The 17715-nt window shown below is 41.7% G+C and overlaps 1 protein-coding gene across 6 annotated transcripts in view; it reads left to right on the top strand.

Annotated features, from left to right (window-relative positions):
- The window catches only part of kcnt2b (potassium sodium-activated channel subfamily T member 2b), a 61804-nt gene that overhangs the window by 29590 nt on the left and 14499 nt on the right, over positions 1 to 17715 (top strand). For all 6 annotated transcript variants that reach the window (XM_028986237.1, XM_028986233.1, XM_028986236.1 and 3 more), the window contains exons 5-15: positions 552 to 605; positions 1649 to 1697; positions 2332 to 2391; positions 3108 to 3182; positions 3319 to 3402; positions 3654 to 3748; positions 4691 to 4871; positions 9226 to 9390; positions 11267 to 11403; positions 11742 to 11805; positions 12185 to 12293. In XM_028986237.1, the coding sequence (XP_028842070.1) occupies positions 552 to 605; positions 1649 to 1697; positions 2332 to 2391; positions 3108 to 3182; positions 3319 to 3402; positions 3654 to 3748; positions 4691 to 4871; positions 9226 to 9390; positions 11267 to 11403; positions 11742 to 11805; positions 12185 to 12293 (1073 nt within the window). The remainder of the gene's footprint in view (positions 1 to 551; positions 606 to 1648; positions 1698 to 2331; positions 2392 to 3107; positions 3183 to 3318; positions 3403 to 3653; positions 3749 to 4690; positions 4872 to 9225; positions 9391 to 11266; positions 11404 to 11741; positions 11806 to 12184; positions 12294 to 17715) is intronic.

Genomic DNA, 17715 nt, shown 5'->3' with positions numbered 1-17715 from the left:
GGACTCAATAAACACTACACAACCGCGACTATATTACTTGCAGGGAAGATGAGTGATTACGGCTCAAAACAGTTCCATAAGCTGCTAGTTCCGCTTCTAAAACCTGATTGCTTGAGCCCTTTTTGTAACCTAAGGAAACATTCAACTGTGAAGTTATTGGTTTCTTGTATTTTGAGCCACAAAGGCGTTTTATGTTGCTGTTTCCCAGGCAGCTGTTTATGAAATTAATTATTGTTTATTAGTGTATCTTATTGCAATGCTGTCACAGTTTTTTCAGAAAAATTATTATATCACAGAGCGTGGTGCTCTGTGTACGTTAACTATAATACCATTACTGTAACGTTGCATCGCTTCTGCTAGCTTTTTTAGATAGTTGCTTGCTTAAGTAAAATCAGTTTTCTTTTTGAATATAAATTCCTGCATAATTTACATGAATAAATACATAGACATGTTTCACCCACACTTAATAATCAATTCAGATAGTGCCTCTCTAACTGTGCGTGTGTGTGTGTGTGTGTGTGTGTGTGTGTGTGTGTGTGTTTCTTCTACAGCACTGGCCTGCTCAAACAGAATGCCTCGGCCCATAACAAGAGTCACTTTGACTGGTAATGCTGACCTCTCTCTGGCCACGGTGAAGGGGGTTGGGGACTGGGTATGGATGGTGTTGACTCTGGGGATGCAAACGGAATGGATGGACCTGCTGCCACCTGCTAATGATACAAAGCAGGAGGAGAATCAATATACCTTAGTGCTGAGGGTCAGTACCTCAGCAAGTGTGTGTACCTCAAGGCATCACACATTGATCTTGCTGGAGGAGAACGTTTTCATCAACAACATGAGGGAAGCTTACAGTTGCAGATAATCCCTAATTATATAGAATGTTAAATTTACTCTGAGCATCGCACTGGCTTCGGGCTTGGAGCTTTCTTGTGAAAAAAATAATTTTAATAGCTGCGGGTAATATAGTAGATAAAAAATTCTCAGAAGACATGGAGAACTAGACGACCAGAAAGGTGACAAAAGATCAGCCATACAGGAGCGAGTTCAGAACATGCTTGCAGTGGTCATTGTTATGGCTTTACTGTCCACACTGTGTTGGCGGGGGTTTTCTCTGGGTTCTCCAATTCCTGCCGCCATCAAAAAACACATACACTAGGTCGATTGGCGACTCTAAATTGTCTGCAGGTGTGTGTGTGTGTGTGTGTGTGTGTGTGTGTGTGCGTGCCTGCCCTGCGGTGGGATGGTGCCCAACCCTGCGCCTAGTGTCCCAGGATGAGCTCTGCAGGACATGAACCTGAGTAACAGAACTAAGGACTAAATAAAGAACACTGAGTGAGTGAGTGAGTGAGTATTATGATCCAGTGTAAAGGTAGGAGAATTGGTTAGAAAAGTTGCTCAACTACACCTAATTCATCAAATTTGCATTGCGATTGGCCTTTGAGTAACGCTCTAAGAAGGAGCGGGTAATGATTGCTGGCTGGATATCAGCAGATGATGATTGTGATCGGCTGCTCCTGTACTAGTCTGCACAGTTCAACATTAAATTATTCTAAATGGATTGGTTACGCTTCTTCTGAGCCGTACTGAATCTGTAGTAATCATTCTCTGCTTTCTTTAAGGCCCGCCCCCTTTCTCTCTCTGTTCTCAGGTCGCTCATCATCTGGGTGAACAGGCCACTGCCTCTCTGGGCACTGCAGGTTACATCTCTTATTCTCTCTCTGTGGCTCTCATCTTTTTATGACTGTCTCTGTGATGTTTCTGCCTTTCATGTCTCTGTGTAATTTATACATTGCATCACTGTGACAGAGAATTTTTTAAAAGTCTCCCTTTTTCCATTTTGGGACAATTCAGTGGCCTTCAAAATAATAGTTGTAAAGCAAATATTATGTAACTGCGACTCAATAATAACTGTGCATGTGTATTTATATGTTAGTGTAGACCAATTTTCCCAATTGTCCCTACAACGAAAGGAAATGCTTGCTTATAAAATATACATAGAGCTAAAATAGTCTTAAGTTCTAGATTTACGCCTAGAAAAATGTTGCTACATAAAGATAGAAATGTATTTATAATATATTAATAACATACTTATTAACCAAATTTTAAAGACCATACACTTCAGGAGGATTACCACCTTTAGGGATGGTAGTTTCCTAGTAGCCACAAAGTCACAGGTTGCGTCCCTGAGCAAGACACTTAACCCTGAGTTTCCCCCATGGGGACTATCCCTGTAACTACTGATTGTTAGGCGCTCTGGAGAAGGGTGGAGAAGGGTGAAAATGTATCTATGCTTATTTTCCTTCTAAAAACCTCATCTGTCTTTCTCACCAGGTTCTTGTGGCCTTCATTAGTTTTTCAGAAACCATGTTGCTGGTGTATCTAAGCTATAAGGTGAGAAATCTCACACCCTGCTGCCGAGTCCCTTGCTCTTTTGTTGAGGCCCAGCTCAGTTGCGAGGAACTCATTTTGCACCTCTTTAGTTGTTCTCCTGTCTGCATACGTGTGAGCGGCGAGCAAAAACAAAAGGTAGACGGGCAGTGTGAAAACGTGAGAACATATGAGAGGCGGAGAGAAACGTGGCGTCCGGCTCTCCTGCAGAGATCCCCCGGTTTTCGTTCCGGCTTTGCGCCGGTGACTCAGCGCGTGAGACGCTGTCAGTCATGTATTCCCTCTGACGCCGCCCACTCTCTGAAACCAGCTTCCAACCATTCCAACAATTAATATCTGCTGCCAACATCCGGAGATTCAAGCGGCCGCAGCGCTAAAGCACTTAAACCTCATTGATTGGTGTGGAAATGACTTTCCGCCCCCATACACACTTGTCACCTGGTCACCCGTAAACAGCCACTTGCCCCGAAAGGGCACACGGTGTTTCATGTTAATCGAACCGGGGGGCTTAACTGAGGCCGAACGAGTGTAATGTAGCTCCGGGGAGAGTGGGTGTAATAACCTTTTGCCTGATTCCTTTTTTTCCAGTCGCGCAAACATTGCTGCAAATTTTTTTTTAACCCCCACATTCTAAGACCAGATGTGAAATATCTGGTCGTTGCTGAGGTCACCATGACGATCAGCGTTTTCTGATCCCTCATGTGTCTGTGGGTTTCCAGGGCAACGTTTGGGAACAAGTGTTACGTATTCCGTTCATTCTGGAAATGATCAGCGCTGTCCCTTTTGTAATCACTGTGAGTAAATCACATGACTTCATCCAGCCACGAATACCCCCCACATGCACACATGCACTCATACACACACACAGTAATTAGTTTGTATTTTTATTGATTTATACACTAACTGCACCGTATGTTTTATCTCTGCCAGGTGATTCTGCCTTCTGTCAGAAATCTATTCATTCCTGTGTTTCTCAACTGCTGGCTAGCCAAACATGCCCTGGAAAACATGATAGTGAGTGCAAACACACACATTCACCCTGTTGTTCTGGTGCTGTGGCACGTTTGATGTTATTTTTGGTTGTCTCTCCAGCACTCTGGCTGATGTTTGCCAATGCACGACAGTTGGCCTTTTATTTCGAATTTCCACCATAATGACCTATGACCTGCTTTATTCGTCTGATTCTCTCTCTGTCTCTCATTGTTACTTCAGCAGTGCGTGGGAGCAACACGCCTGACCTCTGCGTGTATCTGTGTCTTTTTTAGAATGACCTCCACCGAGCGATACAGCGCACTCACTCTGCCATGTTCAACCAGGTCCTCATTCTGATCTCCACCCTGGTCTGCCTCATGTTCACATGGTGAGTTCCTGGGACAAGGGCAGTAAATAAACACTTTGCTGTATGTGTAGAGGAATATTTTGAAACATTTGAGTGATTTGAAAAGTTGTCTTTATAGGGATATGAGGTAAAACAGGCTTGCAGTATTTAATTTTCTTTTAGAGAATTTAGCAAATACTCTTGTCCTGAGCATGTACATCGGTGCCTTGTAACCCGTGTATTATCTTTATACCTGTATAGCGAGACTTGCATAGAGTAACATTCCACAAGTGGAAATACACCATTTTCTGAGATAATGGCAAGTAAATTATCATGATCTCAACTGTGAAAGATGGGAATGGAAATGATCTTTGTAGAATTCCCAAGGTGATTAAGATAATGGCAACACCATGGTAACGGTGCTGAAGTCACTAAATCAAATGACATTTCTCTGTGAACTATTGTCACAGAGGCCGCGAGGCACAAGTGCATGACTTATATGTAGATTTATTGAGCAATGCACAATTGCACATCTTAACCAAGGTTTCCCTCTTCCTCTGGGTTATACATATAACAAAGAGAGACAACCGACCTGGCGTGGAGGCATCAGGCGATCTAAATAGTTTTTACGATTGGCAGGAGGTGAGATAAATCAGTCATTCACTCAGAGGCACCAGGACATCAGCCGTCTATGAGAAGCACTCCTCTCTCCCCCCGATTTCTTCCTATGTTTCCCATGATGTGTGATTCGATTAGGATTACATAAATATTAATAGACAGGGATGTGACAGAGCTCTCAACTTACCATTCCACGCGATTCTCAATTTTAAGCTCACGTTACGGTTACAAAAGAATCGAACAAATTATGATAAAAATGTTCTTCTAATATCAAGCCATTGACCAGATAAAACGGTGTAATTTAGTTAAAACGGTGCTGATAGAGCCTTGTTAAAAGCCAAAATCTTTTGTTTTTCTCTCTCTCAGTATCTGTGGCATCCAGCATCTGGAGCGTGCAGGGAATAACCTCACACTCTTTGACTCACTGTATTTCTGTGTGGTCACCTTCTCCACTGTGGGCTTTGGTGACGTCACCCCTAAGATCTGGCCATCCCAGCTGCTTGTGGTCATCATGATCTGTGTTGCTCTGATTGTGTTGCCTATACAGGTGAGTTTCCAGAACCAACTTGCCTCTTAGACCCATCCCTTCCACAGTCAAAAATAACCCAGAAATAGAGATCACTGTCATCATGTTACTCGATGTTAGCCATTTTTTTTACTATTTATTTAATGTATTTAATTAGATAAATGTTCAAATGCTTTTCACTCATCTTTGTGACCCATGGCATCATATGACAAGGGCGTCACTGCAGGTCAGACAGAATATAGAAGCTCTTTCTAGTTGTTCATCTAGGAATATCCAGACAAGGCACACAGTGTTCATCTAAAATCCACAGGTGTTTCATTTCATGGTGGGTCTTCTGTGTGAACCTGCTTTCATTTGACAGTTTTTCTACATACTGCTTTGATTCCGACTAAAAAGCATTGGGGCTGCCTTGTGGCAATCCCATTACCCATGCTGGCATCTGTGTACACAGACATGCAGCACTCAATCACTCACTCACTCACTCACAGAGTCACATATATGCATTCATGACAGCTGCAGAGATTCAAAACAACATATTCATATTCTCCTAAGCATAAAGAGTCATTGAAGAATACACATGTTTATGCACACACATGGAATATAGAATTCATGGCCAAGCAGATTTGAAACCAGGGCTTCAGAGTGCAACTTACCCATTTGATTTCATTTGTATAACTATTATATATGATATTCTACATTTTATTTTATGAATCTTTTTAAACATATGTGCTGTACTTTTATCATCAGTAAAGACAAGCATGAGACGCATAGCCTAAACAAAAAGATTACCAATGCTTTGTATTTCCATGACAGGATGGCAATAAAAGACTAGTTGAAGTGGCCTTGATCTGCCAGCCTATACACTATGCAGTGTACATAGGCAGAACACTGAAACCTGAGAGTGGGCAGTACATGGTAACAACACAGAATCTGTACATGGGGAAGTTGTTGGAAGGGATTCCCACATGAGCCAGACTCCCATTCACATATTTTATGCTCAGGTCCAGGCTACTGTCATGTTCACTGGAATTTTATAATTTGACAGAAATTCTTGCATTCCTCTACACAATGGACATAAGTTTCCAGACACTCTTCAAATGTTCTTATGTAGACGTTTCCTTTTATTAATTATATAATGAAATGAATTATATTATAATTCGTTATTTAAATACATGTTAAAAACTTATTCTTCCTCCTAAGCTTTGGAGGGTCTTTAGTTCTAATATGCTTCACTGTCTCATTTGTGCAGCAGAAAATAGGGAATTTTAATTAAAGGCATGCCTAATTACCATATGTTACATGTGTAAATGTATTTGGGACCTTTTCCATCCTGCGCCACCTTGAGAGCCATATAAACATGTCCCACAAATTTCCACTGTTGATGCTTCATCATCCATCCGTCCTGCCTCACCCAGATCAGCAAGTCTTTCTTCTTTGCTAATGAAAATATTGTGAGGTTTCAGGTCTCTGTGCATGAATTATTGAGATGGTGGAGAGCTTGTAAGACCCCCTTGGCCATATCTGCCATTTTTGGATATTTTAAGGGCCTTGTTTTGGCAGCAAGGCTGTGTAAGTTGCCACCTCCACAGAGTTCCATTAAAATGTAATGGTGGTCTTCCCGCTTGGTAATCTTTCACCTTCATTATCTTGCTGTATCCTCCTTCCCCAACGTGGATCCTCATGTGGATTTTGAATTAGAATTATCTGAATTCCGTATTCCTTCACAATAGCAATCATTCTTTCACAATGAAATTCCTGCTTCAGCTGAACAATTTCCACCTGGGGATGCTCAATCTCATCCATGCAAGAAGGTTCCTCCTGGAATGTTGTCATTGTGTTGTATGTTGTGATGCATCGATAAATGGTTCATTGATAATCATTATGTAATCGAATCATGAGACCAGTGAAGGTTCACACCTTTACTGTTAAATCACCTCTTATGGACATAGACATTACAAAATGAATTGAGCAAAATGTTAAGTGTCAAATGCATCATGGGATTTCTCTGTGTTATCTATTGATTGCATATTTAGGTTCAAGCATTATGTATTAATATAATATATTAATGCTTTGCTCAGTGGCACCTCAGTGGCACCTCAGTGGCACCTCAGTGGCACCGTGGCGGATCGGGATTCGAAATGGCAACCAGCTAATTTGCACACTCCTGCAATTGGATTCTCCCGTATTGCTAACATTGCTGTTCATCGGCACCAAATCTCTTCAAAGCTGTGACATTAAGGACTGTAGGAAAACCATTCCCTTAGAAAAACTCCTACCTTGTTTTGCCTTGTTTTTTGTTAATTGCTGAAACTCATGTATTTTATCTCATAGTCTGTGTCTTCAGTTTTTTGTTCTGAAATGTAAAAAAATCCATCCAAACGTTTGACTTGTAGTGTAGACAAACAAATATTTTTTTTTCCAATCTTTAGAAACAATCTGTGCATCATAAATATTCTAATAAATAAATTGTATATTTTTAGGGCAGTGGTGGCCTAGCGGTTAAGGAAGCGGCCCCGTAATCAGAAGGTTGCCGGTTCGAATCCCGATCCGCCAAGGTGCCACTGAGGTGCCACTGAGCAAAAGCACCGTCCCCACACACTGCTCCCCGGGCGCCGGTCATGGCTGCCCACTGCTCACTCAGGTGATGGGTTAAATGCAGAGGACAAATTTCACTGTGTGCACTGTGTGCTGTGCTGCTGTGTATCACATGTGACAATCACTTCACTAAAAAAACTTATTTCTCCAAAGAACCATGGTCTCAGAGAGAGCTAATCAATGTTAATAGGAATGAATTACTTTCATATGTGATGTGAGGCTTTTCAGAGGAAGGGTCACTCTGGGATTCCAGAACATTTGAGGTGGACAGGAAATGGCACCTCCCACTCCGTCTTTCATCCATAAATACTCTGTGACATTTAGCATCTCACCCCCCTATCCCTCACTGCATGTGGATTTTGGGCCTGGCTACTGCTGAGAGACACAGAAAAAACAATGACACCAGTAGCAATATACTAAATATATCAATATTTTCTATGATGCATGACCCAGTCACAAGTGTTTTTTAGTTGTTGTTTTTCAGAAACTTCCTATACTGAGGCTTAAGTTAAAATGGTAGAAAACTTTACAGAAGCAAAATAGGAATTACATTTCCTTTTGGGGAGACTTTTCACTAAAATGTTTTCTTTAACTCCAATACAAGTCAAATTCTGATCTGGATTCAGCCAAATACGGACAGTGAGTGAGGGTTTACAATGGCATGTTGGTGGTGAGTGAGCCGTTCTTGTCCTTAGGGCAGCCAGATGGTGCGTTGAGGACAGGAGAGCTAGGACAAGGCACAAATACATTTAATTTCATGTTATTTCATAAAAGCTGTTTAGCCTAAAAAGTATTTAAGAAAATTATATTTTTTCAACCACAGACATTAAAGCTTTAATAAATCACACTACATTTAATTTTGATTTTTAATTACTTTTTAAAGCCAAATGGTTTTTGTTGAAATTAAGAAGGAGTAAAATTTTACCTTGAAGTAAATTGTCAATTTGATTGTAGGACTTGGTGTCAGCACAGCACTTAGCCTTGAGTTGAGTTGAATTGAGTTGTCTCGTGCTTGGGGTGCCTTGATGGTGACAGTTAATTTTTATTTAAATACAAGGACATTTTCAAAATACTGTCTTAATAGCAATGTGGGAAATGGATTCTGGAGAGTTGTGGATGAACCCTAACTGAGATTGCCATTCAAGCCTCAGATTTAAATATTTGAATGCACTGATAGTCCCTGTTGGCGTACTGATCAAGTGTCCCAAACGTTTGTCATACTGGAATCACAGACGTCTGGCCCTTTTCAAAGGTTCTTACTCTTGCATAGTTTTTGTGCTAAATAATCAGTGTTATTAACTTCAGCTGTAATTGCCTTTAATGTTATGGCTAATAATAAATGAGCTCCAGTGGTGCAATCGGTTAGCGCTTGTTACATATACAGCAGTACAATGCAGAGCAATTGTGGTTGTGAGTTCGAGCCTCACCTGGAGCAGAGTTTTCGGGGCAGTGGTGGCCTAGCGGTTAAGGAAGCGACCCCGTAATCAGAAGGTTCGAATCCCGATCTGCCAAGGTGCCACTGAGCAAAGTACCGTCCCCACACACTGTTCCCCGGGCGCCTGTCATGGCTGCCCACTGCTCACTCAGGGTGATGGGTTAAATGCAGAGGACACATTTCACTGCGTGCGCTGTATGCTGTGCTGCTGTGTATCACAAGTGACAATCACTTCACTTTCACTTAAATGTAGTTATACCCTCATATACCTAAATAGTGAGCAGCACAGCATTGCTATTAGTAATTAAATGTTGGTGTTTCTCATTGTGACTGCTCTCTCAACAGTTTGAGCAGCTCGCCTTCCTGTGGATGGAGAGGCAGAAATCTGGGGGAAACTACAGCCGGTACCGGGCGCAGACGGAGAAGCATGTGGTGTTGTGCGTGAGCTGCCTGAAGATAGACCTCCTCATGGACTTCCTCAATGAGTTCTTCGCCCACCCCAGACTGCAGGTCTGTTATGTGTGTGTCAGACAAAATAAAATGTGTGTGCATTTGTGTGTTCATGGACTGTCATGACATAAGAGTGCCAGCTTAGACGGTCGGATCTGGAATTTCCCACCCCTCCACTCAAATATTATCTACACCAACCGTCATGGCTTCCAAACATGCGAAGCGTTGCAGTTGCTTAGTGATTGGATGTGAAAATGAGTTCTGTCTGAGTTGTAGTTCAGTCACGCAAGACTCAGTGAAGAACCAGTGGGTTAATCTGAAATACCTGACAGCAATCATGAAGAACTATTTGTTTGTCTTTGTGCCACTAGAAGTTCTTCAACCGGAGCTGCCCTGGCCACAATCCCCCAGTGACTTTTATAGTCCAGTGCTAGCATATTGTGTGCACTTGTGCTATAACAGGACAGGTTTTTTATAATCAGACAAGCCTTTAGTGTGCTGTATGAAATTTTGTTAATTAAAAATATTATTCAATTTTAGAAATAATGTGACAGATGTGATCATGGCCCAAGTTCGAATTCTTCTTTAGCACGGTGAAAGATGCACCATGTTGTTTGAGTGATGGAGAGAACATGTTGTATGTATACAGTGTGTGTATGTGTTTGTTTGTGTCTATTGCAGAAGGAGATTGTTAGGCTAAGATCTCATCAGATCAATCACTATAATCCCTTGTGAGCCACAGCAGCTGAGGTTACAGGAGAGAGATTAGAGCGGCATTACTGTCGATTGCATCTATTTCTGAGTATCTGCATCCCCACTAGGGAGGTAAAGTGTGTCTGAGTGGGATCTGCGGATTACAGGTGTGCATCAAGTGTTTTTTTCCGGTGTCCAGTCAAGGGGCTTTTCGTTGTGGATTGTAATGTTAGCTCTTTCCCACCTACAGCAAACCTGTTCCATTCTGGATTTCACATAAAATCTCACAGAGCATTTTCTCTCAGAGCATTTTCCCTGCTGGAAACAAAAAAAAAAACTGTTGTATTTACCAACGTGAATTGTGCATTGAGTAGGCATGTCATTCTGCTTTTTGGAATGGAATGGTTCTGGCTCAAAAGATGTAGGAACCCAGACTAATTAGAATGGAATGGAATTTGTTTTAAAAAAAAAAGCAGAGATAATGAGTCATATTTTCCATGTATTATAGGTCCGTCTTCGAGAAAAATGGTTGTTTAGGCTGGTGTCTAATAGGGGTGTTGAAATTAATTGCGATGCAGACGTGCATCAAGATTGCATGGTGGTTTCTGGTTGCGGCATAAAAATTCTCATTAAAAAGTAGTGCTGGTGGTGACTGTGGCTGCCTGACCTGAATACAGTGCCACTCCAGGTCGGAGTTTTGTGGGGTGGTAGAAGCTTTGTGTGTAACACGCTCACCTAGGAAGCAGAAGACCACAAAGTCACAGCGTCAATCCACACTAACTTCTGTTGTGTCCCTGAGCAAGAGTGTCTCTAGGGGGACTGTCCCTGTAAATACTGATTCACTCTGGATATGGGCACCTGATAAATGACATAAATGTAATTGTGTAAGATGTGATTAAACACTTGTGATAGAGGTGTTAGACTGAACCCTGAGTAACAGTACCTGACAGGGACTATATACAATGTGAACTCTGGGATGTTAACTCTCTGGCATCAGCTTAGTGTGTTACAAGTTACAAAAATACTTCTGATTTTTCTTTTGAAGCTTTCACAATGCATGCAAAATGATTATTTTTCACAGCTCTAGGTGCAATTGTTTCATATGACCCTGCTTAATTAATACCCCAAGAATTACAATAGTTCCTAGTGCCTGCAAACCTGCGGTTTCAGAAACTGTGACATAACCTCGATTGTTGTGAAAGGGCCTGACATTAAAACCCTCTTCACCATGTCCTCTCCTCAGGATTACTATGTGGTCATCCTGTGTCCAGCCGAGATGGACGTGCAGGTGCGGAGGGTGCTGCACATCCCACTGTGGGCCCAGAGGGTGATCTACCTACAGGGTTCTGCGCTCAAGGACCAGGACCTGATGAGGGCCAAGTGAGTATGAACGTCTCTCATCCCCCTCACTGCCAAATGCAGTCGAGTGGTCATGAGTCACAGCGATCAGCCAGGCTCCAGTTGTGCCTATTTGATTCCTACCACTAATAGCCTCTGTTTGTTTAGTGATATCTCAGCGGAGGCTTGATTGACACATTTGTTGTTGTATTGTGTGGAACATCTATTGTTCACATAGATAAACTGATATAATTCTGCCTCTCTCTCTCTCTCTCACATACGCCCTCTCCCTTAATAAATTTCTTCCCCCTGCTCATCATCGCCATTGTCCATGGTTACCCCCCTCCCCCATTCCGCATCATGCGCTCCTCTCGCTGCAGAATGGATGATGCGGAGGGCTGCTTTATCCTGAGTAACAGATTTGAAGTGGATCGCTTTGCTGCTGTACGTCTCAAAAAAGTGGAAACCTTTTTACCTTTTTCATGACTTTTATTAAGATTGCTTGTATTTTGCCCCTTTGCACCATCTCGGTGTGTGTGTGTGTGTGTGTGTGAATGGTGAATGTGTGTCACTCTTTGTGAATGGATTAAATGGTGAAGCCCTGAGTGCTGCTGTAATTTTGCTCATTTATGCTGCATGGATGGTCGAGGCAGCATTTGGAATCCTAAAGGCCAATTACCTCTGCTGTACTTATTGGAGTTAATGGTTGGGTCTGAAATGGAGTGAAACTGATGCTGTGTCTGCGGTCATCTTGCTCCCCTTCTGTCTCCCCCTGACAGCCCCCTTGATCCCCTGCAACTGTGTTTTTTCCTTCCTGCCGCAGGATCACCAGACGATTCTCAGGGCATGGGCGGTGAAGGACTTTGCCCCAAACTGCCCTCTGTATGTGCAGATCCTCAAACCCGAGAATAAGTTCCATGTCAAGTTTGCAGGTTAGAATCCTCCTGGGGGTGTGAGAAATGACAGAAATAGATCTGCTTTTGTGTTTGGTTATGTGTCAGTGTGAATGGTTTTGTGTTATGTGTGTGTGTGTGTGTGTGTGTGTGTGTTTATTGTATCTGAGATTGAATAGCAAACATTTTAACATTTGAGGCTCCATAGTCTCCAGAACGCCACAGAGTAGAGGTGTCGACACATTTGACTTGTACTCAATTACAAGTACTAGATCAATTACAGCACAGCTAAGATTTTAGGTTTCTGTTGAATTGAGAATTACTCTGTCATACTCAAAATTTCCAATCAAATCACTGGTGTTTGAATCCCGAGCCTGAGGTGCCTTCTTGGCACCTTTCACGGCTGCACACTGCTCACTAAGGGTGATGGTTAAATGGGGAGGACACATTTTGTTGTGTGCACCATGTGCTGTACTGGAGTGTTTCACAATGACAATCACTTCAGTTCACTTCAAAAGTGAAAAAAAAACTTTTATGGGTGTGTACAAGTTTACTTTGACACTCTTTGACATTACTTCTTTACAGATGTGGTAGTAGCCTAGTGGGTAACACATTCGCCTATGAACCAGAAGACCCAGGTTCAAATCCCGCTTGCTACCATTGTGTCCCTGAGCAAGACACTTAACCCTAAATTGCTCCAGGGGGACTGTCCCTGTAACTACTGATTGTAAGTTGCTCTGAATAAGGGCGTCTGGTAAATGCTGTAAATGTAATGGAATGAGTTGTAATAAGATCATTGAAAATGAAAATCATTGAAAATTGCATTGGAACACAGCATTTCATTGGAGTTATCTTCATGTATGCAGATATTCTATTATTAACAGGCCTTTCCAGCTACCAATGTTTTTTCATTTCTTGTTTCCTTTAAAATACAAGGACATTTCTAAATATATATGGATGCTTGTGGAAGCCATTCTTTTCACTAGTTAAAATACAGCTTTATTTTATTGACAAATTTACACACAATATCATTTTTAGACATGTTTTTGTTGGTGTCGTGGGTGTGAGAGGTTCCATGAGTCTGAGCTGCACTTGCGGTTAACCTTGTGGTTTCTTAACACACTTTTGCAGTAGAACAAATCAAACAGTGGGCCACTGAATATCGAAAAAAAAACAGGCTTGTGCTTTCAAATCAAACTCTGGAACAAAACAGGATAAACAGAAAACAAAATCACTGACAATAAATTATGCTGTTCTGGGGTACTTGCAGCAAGTTTCAGGGACTAGCACCAAAAAACATGATTAGAAGCAGGTGGATTGGACATAAAGTCAATCAGGTTATCAAACCAAACAAAGAGAGACTCTTTAATTAAACAATGGGAATGAGGGCTCAAACTGAATTAAAATGAATCAAGGAAAGGGACAAACCAAAGTGTAAAATTCTGGGGACCGCAAACAAAGGGGGCGTGGCAAAGGCTGTGACTGTTGATCAGAAGCACAATGATATTTTACCTCCTGTGAATAGCAATGCTCTGACTATGCTCCAGCCACACGTAATTAAAAATCATTTAAACCTCCACTCCTGTCAGCTCAAAATCATATTTTGGAATTTGGAAGTTTCCACAAAGTGGAAAACATACCTTAGATCATCAGAATAGAACTGTGTTAGCAACTGAACTACTGATATTAGACAAAAAACATTGTACTGCTTAAAATTAACTGCTGTCTTGTTCTGAAAATGAAAATGAAATGGATCTTCTTCCCCTGGAAGTGCATGTCGTCTGTGTTTGTGTTTGTTGGGTAAGGGCATGGGTTTAAGTCCAAACTAATCCACTGATGGTACTGTTATAGGCCAATTCCATTTAACATGTTTTCCCATTTGTCAAATATGGCCATTCACCTTCAAATAATGCCTCTCTCCAAAATTCAAACACACTCACTTCATTTCTTCTGCTCTGTCTTTCCCCTCCTGACAGTCCTCTATTAATGTCTCTGTCTGTTCTGCAAAACCAGAACTGTCAAACTCAATTTTGACTCACCGCCTTCATCCCAGCTGTCTGAATCAGTAATCTTTACTTTTTTTTTATTTCTACCATAGTGGAGGGAATCCATTTTAACTGTGCTGAGACGCCCACACAGTGTCACCTATTACCGAAACATTGCCGTGGTGGAAGAAATGGACAGTCTGTGACTAGCTGCAGCCAGAATCTTGTGACGTGCCTTTTTTCTGTTGTCTTTTTTCATGCTTCCTGTAAGAGCCTCGTAGATGGCTACACGCAGGTGATTACCGGAAAATGCCATGACAGAGAATACAGGCATGCAGTCGGCCATCCGGTGAGGCTATTTTTAGGAACTGCTGCTTTTCTTTGATGAGCGGATGACGACACCACGACCAGGAACCCTGCAACCTTTTAAATTTGTTAGAAATTCCTGTGTCCCTGTCATGCGAGAGACATATATGCTCAGGATGAAATCAGCAAACACCTCATCATGCCCTCTACCTCACGCCATATTACCTGACTGGTAACATCACTGTGCTCTGCTCCTGGATGCCCATCAGGATAATTAGCCGATACTGTTTTTCAGTGCAGATATAGATATTTATTATTACTAGTTAATGGGGTCTGATAATCAATTTTTGGAACCAATATGAATTTACCAAAAGAAATTAAATCCCTTTAAAAATGTTTAATCTTACAAACTTTCTATTTAAAATGAAAGTTACTTTTTAGATTACTTGCAAATGAATAATTATACTATATAATATGATATGATTGAATTAAACAGATACAATCAACTTATAATCACTGTTATAATCAACCTCTCCTCCATCTTGGTTTCAGAGCCTGCTTCAATGTGTGGTTTCTATTATTTTCTATTTTTTTCAACTGCTCTGTGCCGCTGAGACTTGCTTTGCCAGGCCACGCTCTGAAACCCTCTGTGCTTGAACAGCAGTTGGCCACCCCTGGAAAAGATGCTTAAATACCATTAAAAGAAGAAAAAGTGGCTGCAAGATGTGCTTGAAGCTAATGATTAGCGCACAGCAATGAAGAGTAAACCACGGATTTTCTCGGACTGACGTACTTGGTGCTGACCAACCTGTGCAGGCCTTGTGGACGGACTGGTAAAGCTGTTCCAGGACACGGGCCTAGTGGCCACGAACCTGAAAATGATGTGTGCACCTCTGCAAATAACACGTGAGAAATCTGTAAATTATGATAAACACTGTGGAGGCTCAAACAAAATCCTGTCGCAACATTGGCTATTATAGAGCACTATTAACACGGCCATTAAAGGTATCCACGCTGCTCACATGAAAGTGTATTGCATTCACCAAAGAATTAATGAGCAAGATAAAGTTTTCATTAAAATTGAAAATGGTCCGCCGGTGCGGAGCATCATGTGAGAGGTCTGGGAAGATGGTGAGCCCTGAGGGACACCAGTGGAGAGTCTGCATGAAGCTAATGTGGATCCTTTCCAAGTCACTTGGTAAGACTGCTTATCTAGGTAGGAAGCAAACCATTTCAATGTCTCTTCAAGATGGCCAAATGCTGCAGAGAGATCGAGGAGAATAAGAAGAGATGAGAGATTTGCTGATCTGGCCACATGTAGCTTCTCAGAAACAGCCAGAATGACCAGCTCTGAAGACAGACTGGTTGTTCTGAGACAGATGAAGTGATTGTAGACACAGTGCTCAAGGACTTTAGAAAAGAAATGAGAGAAGAGACACTGGTCTGTAGTTGATGTGTGCATCAACAACTGGTGTCTGCAGCATCAGTGGTGTTTTTCATTTGGATTGGAAGAACCCTGGCTGTTTTAAAGACAGATGGTACATGACCAGATTATTGAACCATCTATAATGTGAGAAATGAAGGGGATAAGCGCAAGACCGATTGTTCTGAGTATTGTGGAGGGCATTGGATCCAGTGGACAGGTGGTTGGATTGCCTGTATATATGATCTGGTAGTATCGTATCGCATCGCGTACATTACTGTTGCATTGGTGTCACTGCATGTCATCACTGACAAAAAGGGTTTCTTCATCTTAGATTTTTAGTTTTTAGTAAATGCATTATTCTTTTGTAGAGTGTTTCACAACCACAGTGTGTAGGATTGTAATGTTTTAATGTGGGGAAAACAGGCGCCCAGGGAGCAGTGTGTGGGGACGGATGAGATGCTCTGTGGCATCTCAGTGGACTCCTTGGTGTTTTGGGATTTGAACCAGCAACCTTCCGATTATGCGTACATTTCCTTACACACTAGGCCATCCACTGCCCAGTGCAGTGTGAGTGACAGCAAGGCTTCAGCATTAATTGGCTACTTACTCATGTAAGTAGCCAATTTTCAGCTTCATTTACTGTGCCAGGACAGTAAATTGAGCCGTGCACTGAGTGCTGTGGGTACGGAGGAAGAGACAGCAGCAGAGCTGCAATAACGCACCTAATTACAAATTGATGATCACGAAAAACAAAACAAAACACGTATAATCTGCAAAATGCCTAAAATTGACCGGACCCATGATTTTAACATGCAGTGGAACACCATTTTGAGACTCTTGCATAAATAGAAGAATGAAGGTAGCAAGTGGTAATTGTGGGAGGCACACTGGTGTGCAGCGGCGCTGGGTTCCAAAAGTGGCAGACATATTGTGACACCGCCTGGAATATGTGCACTAAGTAGCAGAGTGGGAGGCATTAATGAGGGCTGCTGAAGACTCAGTTTGAGCCGTACAGATAGCTTAATCACTGCCTAATGTTCAATCAATTACCAACCCGGGACGTGTGTGCTGAGTACTGTTCAGAGGATCAACTCAGCCGTGGAGCACTAAGTCACTCTATGTGGCATATTGTTCCAGAACTATTTAAGACTCTGAAGTTGAGCCAGGTCTTCCAGGACCAGGATTCAAGCCACAGGACCAGAACTATGGAGCAGCGATGACATGGAGCACATTATAGAGAGAGAAAAAGAGAGAAAAAGGTAGAGGGGTTGAAATGATAAATGATGAACCAGAACAATCATTAAAATCATGCTTAAAGATTTAAAGAACCTTGTCATTCATTGTAAACTTTGTCTCTGCAGCAAGACATTTCAACTGGGATTTTTTTCATTATGGCTGCATTGTTTGTATTTATGCATTTAATTGTTTAATTCATTTTTAATAAGCTGATAGTATATATACACTGCTCAAAATAAGATATCATAGATCTGAATGATTGAATTACTCTTATTAAATACTTTGTCCTTTACATAGTTGAAAAGGGCTGACAACAAAAATCACTCAAATAATCAATGGAAATCAATTTCATCAACACATGGGGGGTCTGGATTTTGAGTCACACTCAAAATTAAAGTGGAAAAACACTACAGGCTGATCCAACTTTGATGTAATGTCCTTAAGACAAGTTAAAATGAGGCTCAGCAGTGTGTGGCCTACACGTGCCTGTATGACCTCCCTACAACGC

Source organism: Denticeps clupeoides, chromosome 7 (assembly GCF_900700375.1).
Source record: "Denticeps clupeoides chromosome 7, fDenClu1.1, whole genome shotgun sequence".
NCBI lineage: Eukaryota > Metazoa > Chordata > Actinopteri > Clupeiformes > Denticipitidae > Denticeps > Denticeps clupeoides.
This window is presented reverse-complemented; position numbering and strand designations above follow the sequence as displayed.